The 9,398-nt window shown below is 35.3% G+C and overlaps 1 protein-coding gene across 1 annotated transcript in view; it reads left to right on the forward strand.

Moving 5' to 3' along the window:
* LOC115411401 (cadherin-10-like) overlaps positions 1-8,022 on the forward strand; it is a 64,505-nt gene extending 56,483 nt beyond the window's left edge. Inside the window, exon 12 of the mRNA XM_030123514.1 lies at positions 6,708-8,022. Coding sequence (XP_029979374.1) covers positions 6,708-7,198 — 491 coding nt within the window. The 3' untranslated portion in view covers positions 7,199-8,022. The remainder of the gene's footprint in view (positions 1-6,707) is intronic.
* Positions 8,023-9,398: the final 1,376 nt, after the last annotated feature.

The following is a 9,398-nucleotide window of genomic DNA, read 5'->3' on the forward strand; positions in this document are numbered from 1 at the left end:
AAGAACTTAACTTTCAATATCTGTACATTAATTATCATTATTCTAAATAATAAATGCTTAAAACAGTGTGTTTTAGCAAAAAAGAAAAAAACGGACTTGTAGTTTTTAGCATATTTATTATCAGAAACAAACGTAAATGTCCAAAATGAAACTTTTTGAGATCGCAGAAACAAGCTTTTCAACTATTTATATTTAATATCTACATAATTGTAGAATACTTGATATACATAAGTACAGTAAATATATGATACTTAAAGATTTTAACTTGAGTATCATTTCAGTTGGTGACTTGAATATTAATCATATTAATTTTGTGGTAGGGTACCTGTACTTCTACTCAAGTATGGCTTTCCAGTACTTTCTACAACACTGTGCTTCCTCTTTCTTTATGAGGCTTAGCGGACCTTGTGAATGTGCAACATCATATGTACTATTTAACCCTTTTAAGACTGCCATTCTAACAGGCCGCCTATGTGTTTTCATGTTTTCTTTGCTATAAAAGTGTCAGAAAAATGCCTTTTTTTTTTTTTTTTTTTTTTTTTTTTTACCAATTCTTTTCCACCTTTATTTTCAGGACGAATTTAACTTTCAATATCTGCCCATTAATTATCATTATTCTAAATAATAAATGCTTAAAACAGTGTGTTTTAGCAAAAAAGAAAAAAAAAAAAAAAGACTTGTAGTTTTTAGCATATCTATTATCAAAGAAAAATGTAAATGTCCTAAATGAATTTTTTTAAGATTGCAGAAATAAGCTTTCAACTATTTTACATCTGTTCAAACATGTTTTTTGGTCTTGAACATTCAGTATCCATATTATGGTTTCATGTTTTTTGTTATTCAGTTCCTACACTTCCAGTTCCTTTCCCATGTTGCTGCCATAAAGCGTTATATAGTGTCGAAAAGCTGAGGATCTCAGCTTTCTGATGCCATTTGAATTTTATGGATCGCACAAATGGTTCAGGAGTTACAGTAATATTAATGCTGTAAAGTGCAAAATGCAGCGCTGGAGAGATTGCAGTTATTAAAGGGTTAATGCAGACTTTTGGATGCTGACGTTTCGAGCAGTTAAAGTATAGATGTACACAGAAGGTCAATTTCCAATTTGTGTGTAAAAAGTCAGAGGAACCAATAAGGACACTGCAACATTCACCGAAACAGTGCAAGAAACAAACAGAAACTCCATATTAGATTAGTAAATTCGGCGTTTTTTAGCCTGTGTGGAAGTCTCTGAAACAGTTCCTTTCTATTTTTTTTTTGTTCAAAGTATTTTTAAGACACATTGCATCATCCAGAAAAGCATTATACAGTCACTGTTTTTGTTTTTTTATACCCAAACCCATGAACATTCCCACCATGTTACACCATAAAAAAGATGATAATTGACAATAATAAATAAAAAAACACAAGGAATACATATATTAGTCACAGACTCATCCTAATAAGACTACTGTGGAATAAGTGAGGGATCTACCTCTTTTATGTAATTCAGAACAGGTTGCCAGGTACTGAAAATCTTATTGGCACATCCTCTGATAGAATATCTAATATTTTCCAATGTTAAATGATGTAAAAAATCCAGAAACCAAGATGTAAATGTTAGAGGTTGTTGATGTTTCCATTTCAGTAGTATTAGTCTATGAGCTGAAACAGTTCCTTTCTACTCGTAATAGAGTCCTATAAATATTATATACACAAAAAAAAAGCCTGTTGTTTTTACGGAAAAAAGAGCTGGCAGCTGTGGTTTCCAGAACAATACTGTAAAAAACACATCCAACTGTAAACATATTTATGGAGTAACATGTAGATTTAACATTTTAAACATGTAGATTTAACATTTTAAACATGTAGATTTAACTGGTAAATGGACTGCACTTACTTAACACATTTTCTCCACCTTCATGGTGTCTAAAGCTCTTTCCTAATCCACCAGGTCCAACTGGGACCAGTTTAGGGTTCAGTCTCTTCTATGGACACTTGGACATATGGACAGTCGGAGCCAGGATTCGAACCACCAACCCTTTGGTTATTGGACGAGCCGCTCTACCAACTCTACCAACCCATTAATTTACAAATTTAAAATGTTACATCTTTGTTTACTTTTTTTTATAACTTTTTTATGTATATTAAAAAAAAGCAAATACGCCATTATTTCAACATTATGGTCTTTGAAATTTAAACGGCACCACACTGTATTTTAATTTACAGTTTTATTTTCTAAAAACAATAGAAATACATAATTTCTACATACAAATCTGGTTTTGTTCACATACTCTTCCTGTAAGAACTACAGCTATATTTGATTTAATCGTTAACACAAAAATCTTTTCAAAAAATAACTTTGCATTGTATTGTCGCTTAGTTTTTTTATGTTGCAATTTTACAACTTTTTGGTGCTAATTCTACAGTCATTTTTTACAGTGTAGTGTCGGAAAGCTCAGGATCTCAGCTTTCTGATGCCATTTGAATTTTGTGGATAGCACAAATGGTTCAGGAGTTACAGTAATTTGAATGAAGTAAAGTGCTGGAGAGATTGCAGCTGTTAAAGGGTTAACTTCCACTGCAAATGCATTGGGCTACAAGTCTGAAACCCTTACTGCTTACTCCTGACATCATTTCTTGTTTTGGAATCCGTGTAGGATTTATTCCATCTGCCCTTTCTACTAAAAGTACTGCCCTTTTCGCCTTCATCGGCTTGTTTTAATTATGACTTTCATATTCCAGGGTTTAACGGACCCCCTCTCATACATCAAGTTTACTGAAGGTTAATCTCCGTGCTCTCCTCTTGAGCAAAATACCATGACATCTGCTCATTATCTATCGCTTTTCGCACTTGAACCCCCTGACAGACCGTCTCATTCACCTCTGCTCGACTCCGACAGGCAGCCGCTGAGCTGAAACGGCATAGCGGCCTGAAAAATGAGGCACAGGTCAGTCAGAAATGTTCATAAAGAACCTTTTAAACAGCCACCCCCACCTCCGTCCGACCCATGCAGAAGGTATTGTAATTAACACCCAGGTGGGAGGCAAGTAGACAACTACAGTACCTGCTGGGAGGACAAAAAGGGAAACGGGGAGACGGATACGAGCACAGGTGAAGCTCAAGGAAATATCGCTTCCTCAAGTGTTGTATAATAAGGAAATAATAATACTTCACTACTTTACTGTACTTTAAGGAGTATTTTTTATTACCCTGCCCCTTGAATGGGAGGCAAGGGGTATTGTTTTTGGTTTGGTTTGTTTCTTTGGTTGTTAACACTTTAGCAGCAAAAGTGTTGGTTGAATTCATACCAAATTGGGTGTCTAGATTGCCAGAGACCCAGAATAGATCTGACTACATTTTGGGTACAGTAGGTCAAAGTTCAAATTTTTTATGAATTTTTAAAATCTTTTTTTTTCCCCCTTTACTTACAATGGGAGAAAATTTCAAATGTCCGTAGCAGCAAAACTATTATTTGAATTCATACCAGATTTGGTTTATAGATTGCCACTGACCCAGAATAGATGTAGTTACATGGTAACAGTAGGTCAAAGTTCCCTTTGTTTTTTTTTTTATGAATTTTTAAATCTTTTTTTATTTTTTCCCATTTACTTATAACGGGCAAAATATTAAATGTCCATAGCAGCATAACTATTAGTTGAATTCATACCAAATTTGGTTTATAGATTGCCAGTGACCCAGAATAGATGTAGCTACATTTTGGTAACAGTAGGTCAAAGTTCAAATTTTTTATGAATTTTTAAAATCTTTTTTTTTTTCCCATTTACTTATAATGGGTGAAATTTCAAATGTCTGTGGCAGCAAAACTATTGGTTGAATTCCTACCAAATTGGGGTTATAGATTGCCACTGATGCAGAATAGATGTGATTACATTTTAGGAAAAGTAGGTCAAAGTTCAAGTTTTTCATGAATTTTTCAAATCTTTTTTTTTTTTCTCCCATTTACTTATAATGGGCAAAATTTCAAATGTCTATAAAAGCATCAACTTTGTCGCAATTTAGTTCAAACTTGGCACATATATAGAGGCAACTGATATGCTTACATCAGCACATACATAGACACGATGACATCAGCTGAAAATAAAATAGGCTACAAATACTTGTAAGGGGCGGGGTTTGTTGTACCTGGCACCACTTGTTTGTTTGTAAACATTTTAGCAGCAAAACTATTGGTTGAATTCCCACCAAATTGAGTTTATAGATTGCCAGTGATCCAGAATACATGTCATTATATTTTGCAAAAAGTAGGTCAAAGTTCAAAATTTTTTATTTTTATTTTTTTTTACACCTTCCCATTTACTTTAAGGAGGCAAAATACGTGCGAGGGGCGGGGTTTGTTGTGCCTGACGCCACTTGTTCCACTTTACTACTTTTACTTCACTATATTTCCTAACTCATTTGTGTACTTCCATTCCGATACATTTTTAAGGCGCAGTATCATTACTCTTTACAAAAAATAAATGAAAGGAAATTTGGGGTTTTCAACACTGAGATTACCGCTGACTGCAACCAGTGTTATATAAAGTACTGGAGAGTCATACTTGAGTAGAAGTACAGGTACTCTACCAAAAAATGACAGGTAGAAATTCAAGTCACCATCTAAAATGCTACTCAAGTTAAAGCCTTGAAATATATTGTATTTACTGTACTTAAGTATATCAAGTAATCTACAATTAAATGTACTCAAGTAATGAAAGTAAAAGTATAAATAAATGTTAATAACAACCAAAGGCAGTCAGAATTTGGAATATTACACTGCTGCTCACATCGTATTTTTCTATTAAACCTGATTAGACCAAGCAAATGGGTAAACTAAGTGCCTGTGTCCGAGACATAAAGACCGTTAATTATCTTTTACTTAACCCTGAAAAAACAGAGGTCATTTTAATAGGCCCTAAAAGTGTGAAAGACTGCCTATCTGACCAGTTAGTCGCTCTGGATGTCAGTGTAGCCTCTAGCCCTACAGTTAAAAACCTAGGAGTTTTATTTGACCAAGATCTATCATTTAATTTATTATTGAATTAAATAAACAGATTGCTGACAGGTTGAGTGTGAACCATCGTTAGCACTTGCGCATTACGTGATTAAGCCCAATGACAAACCAGCTTCCTGGCTCTGTTGCAGTCACCGGTAATCTCAGCAGTGAAAACACCAAATTTAATTTAATTTATTTTTTTGTAACGAGTAACGACACTGTGCATTAAAAATGTATCGGAGTAGAAATATGGAATTGAGTTAGTAAATGTAGTGACATAAAAATGAAAGTAAACAGAATAAAAAACATTCAGTCAAGTATAAATTCTCTCAAAACATACTTGAGTATAGTAGTGAAGTATTATTACTTTGTTACTCTACAACACTGATTGCAACAAAGTCAGGAAGCTGAATTGTCATTGGGCCTAATTGCATAATGCACAAGTGCAACGACGGTCCACACTCAACCTGTAATATTCACAATTCTGACTGCCTTTGGTTGATATTAACATTTACTTGTACTTTCACTTTCATTACTTGAGTATATTTAATTGTGGATTACCTAATATACTTAACCCTTTCATGTATGAATTATGAGAACCTCAGTCGAGATTTTTTTTTCTGAGTGCTTTTATTCCTCTTTAGGCATGAAAACAACAATGCAATTGAATTTTTTTTTTTTTTATGAACCTATTTTTCATGGAGTTACAAAAATGTCCACTCAGCTGGACACAATGCATTTAATTTTTGAGGCAAAAAAACATGTGTATTTAAAACCCATCATTAGAAAGTGAAAACTATGAAATAAAACCATTTTTCATGCACTAATCTGATGTTTTCTAACATTTTAACATACTCTAATACTAGTTATTACTCACTTCATGGAGATAATATCCAAAAAAAAACCAAAAACTTTTTGATTACGAAAACTTTTAAATTACAATCTAATAACAATTAGCTCTTGATTTACACTAAAACATATTTCTGCAGATCAGGTTTATAAAGAACAGCAAAGTTACAGTAATGGTATGAATTGCAGTGTATGTAATGGTGTTGTGTTGGATGATACGAAACTAAAACAACAAAACCCATGAAAATACAAAGGAACAGCTGTAGAATAGCTGTCCACTGTAGTGACCAGTATGCATGAAAGGGTTAAGTACAGTAAATACTAGATACTTAAAGACTTTAACTTGAGTATCATTTCAGTTGGTGACTTGAACATCAACCAAATTAATTTTTTGTTAGGGTACCGGTACTTCTACTCAAGTAAGACTTTCCAGTACTTTATCCAACACTGCGCTTCCTCTTTCTTTATGACTTTATTTAAATCTCATTTCCGGTGCCAGTTTCTGGAAACATGCATGCTCGACATCTCTGCGATTGTCTTTCGCCGCTTAAAAAGAATGAAGGAGGATGAGATACGAGGCTGTGTGTACTGCCGGGGAGTATTTATATATATATTTTTTAAAAAAGATTCTCCAACCTCCGTGCGGTTCTTACAGTGAATGTGCCATTCAAGGAAAAAAGAAAGGAAAAGCTTTTTCACTGAATCTTTAATAAAAGGAGGTGAACGCCTGAGGCAGCATTGGGGATTTATCACTGGTAGCAAATGTGTCTCCCTTCTGCGCGTTTTCGCTCCCCTGTGCTCTTTAATACATGACATATGTTAGGAGGCACACGTCTTACGCTGAGCTTTCTCTCTCTGTATTTCCCTACTGTTTTTGTGTAGTGATTGTGGTGCTGTTTGCTGCCCTGAGGAGACAGAGGAAGAAGGAGCCTCTGATCATCTCCAAAGAGGATGTCAGAGACAACGTTGTCAGCTACAACGATGAAGGGGGTGGAGAGGAGGACACTCAGGCCTTTGATATCGGCACGCTGCGTAACCCAGAGGTGATGGATGCTAACAAGCTACGCAGGGACATCATACCCGAAATGCTGTTTCCCTTTCGGAGGACATCACCTATAAAGGATAACACGGATGTCAGAGACTTCATTAATGGGAGGCTTCAAGAGAACGACTCAGATCCCACAGCGCCCCCCTATGACTCCCTGGCCACGTACGCTTACGAGGGCAGTGGGTCGCTGGCGGAATCCCTCAGTTCACTTGAATCTGCCGCCACCGAAGGGGACCAGGATTACGATTACCTCAGCAACTGGGGACCACAGTTCAAAAAGCTGGCGGAAATGTACATAGGAAAAAGCCCCGACAGAGAAACCTAGACGCCGCCACGGGAGTCTTTACCAAGCCCATTTTTTTCCCTTCTGTCTGTTCTATCTAGCTAGCTAGCTAGCCAGACAGCAATTTGTCTAGTTAGTTTTACTGGCCAGCTAGTTGGCTGTCTGTCTACCTATCTATCTATCAATCTATCTATTTGTTGATCCGTCTAGTTTGCTAGCTTACCCCGCTAGTTGACTACTTGTCTATTTGATTCTCATACATATTTGCGTGCTAGCACACAGCACATACATACAAACAAACAAACACACGCAATCATCACAGAAAACAAATTCCTTCAATCCAACGGTGGATGTCGAGTAGGAAACGAAGACTTGAACTTCTCATTTACAGAGATACAGTATAATTCTCCAAGTTTTACTGTTTTTTGGTCATAATCAGTAAAGATGCCTTTGACTTTTAGGATTTTTTGTGAACAATGGTGTGGATAATGTGTTTTGTAATTGACCTGAGAGATAGTAGTATTGTATACTATCAATGTTTAATGGCACTGGACTGGGTGGGGTTAGGGAAGGAGTGAAGCGGCTTTTCATGCCAACTCCATTAAATACCGTACATGTACAAAGTGTTTTTAATGATGGACATCCTATATACTATTTGCTATCTTTGTTTGACCATGTGAATGGTAGGTGCAGTTTATTTGTCAAACTGTGAATTCATTTCATCATATAGGTGTAATATGTAATGGAAAGTGTATGTTGTAGGAAAACTGTCATACACTGGATTCATGCTGTTTGAATGCGGAGTCATATTGTTTTATATTTATATTTTTATACTTATTTTCTTAATAAAATTGTGAAAAAAGCTATATTTCTAGTCTAGTCCACTGCCACTTCTAAAACATGTCTTTTTTTTTTTTTTTTTTGCTTTTGGTTTGCTGCCACATGAGTACCTACTAGTTTGGCTGTGGAAGTGATAGCACACACCTCCTACAAAGGAATATGTTCCACCCAAAAAAAATCCAGATGACTAAAGATACAGTTAATTAAAAAGACTCATAACTGTGTCCATAAGTGGGTGTGATAATGCAGGCCAATTTGAGAGTCAAAACTGTGTAGCTATTTATTTGGGGGGAAAGATATGATAGAACCAACCCAAAAAAAAGAAGGAAAAACAGTGCGGCGAGCCATATTTAATAACCAGTCTCCTTCTGTTGCACACACTGAACGCAACAAACACTAAACACTTGAGACTTGATTTTGTCAAAAGTGTGTGATTGAAGCAGACGTTTGACTATATTTATGTTAGAATACTTGCACTGTTCAGAGAAATTCCATCTGTGTTTCTGATTTGAGGCTTGAGACAGTTCTCTACCTCTTACATTAAAAAGAAAACATGTGATATTAAAATGACCTAACAAAATAAGATTATGTTCTATAAATTGGAGTTCTCAGTGGAGTTTTTGTCATAAAAAGAGAGATTTATTCTTTTTGCATCTTCTTTTTATGTATATTTTTGTGTATTCTTGCAAAATGTGGTACTGGAGGATATTTACTTCGAGCTATTAAAAGGAAAAAAAGAAGACTTTGGACTATTAAATGTAGCCTAGAAACGAATCTGAATCCGTTATATTCAACCAGTGCTGAAATTGGACTGTGAACAACTTAAAGCCTCAGAAAGATGGCGTGTACTTTTTGCAGTTTTAGCTTAATCTGAGGGAAAATGAGGACGTAATCTAGACCCAATCTGTGCAATAAGATCTCACATGCATCCATAGTTACAGCCCGATGCTTTGCTGATGTTGGTTCCAACTATATAGGGGTTACTCAGTTAAACTAAAGCTACACCCATATAAGAGTAAGGGTATATACTGGCAAAAAATAATACGTATTACAACACAGGGTTCGCAATAATATCCACTGTGATATACTTTTATACTGTGGGTAAAGCAATGCTGGAGTAAAAAACATGCACCACTGTATTCATAGTTGTGGTATGTTCCATAAAGAAGGCTATTTATTTTTATTATATACATAAAAATACAAATGAAAGATGCTGTTGAATATTTTAAAGCACTGGTATGATAATTGTTAGCCCCAAAGTATGCTAACCATCTCCATCCACTCATAATTTTAACTGTTTGTTACTCAATTAGCTGCTACAACTAGTGGAAAAGCATCAAAATAGTGCTTTTCTTTTAATTTTGCCAAAATGTGCTCTGCTAAAATCTAAGGCCGTGGCTAT

The sequence above is a fragment of the Sphaeramia orbicularis genome, chromosome 20 (genome assembly GCF_902148855.1).
Source record: "Sphaeramia orbicularis chromosome 20, fSphaOr1.1, whole genome shotgun sequence".
NCBI classification, from domain to species: Eukaryota; Metazoa; Chordata; class Actinopteri; order Kurtiformes; family Apogonidae; genus Sphaeramia; species Sphaeramia orbicularis.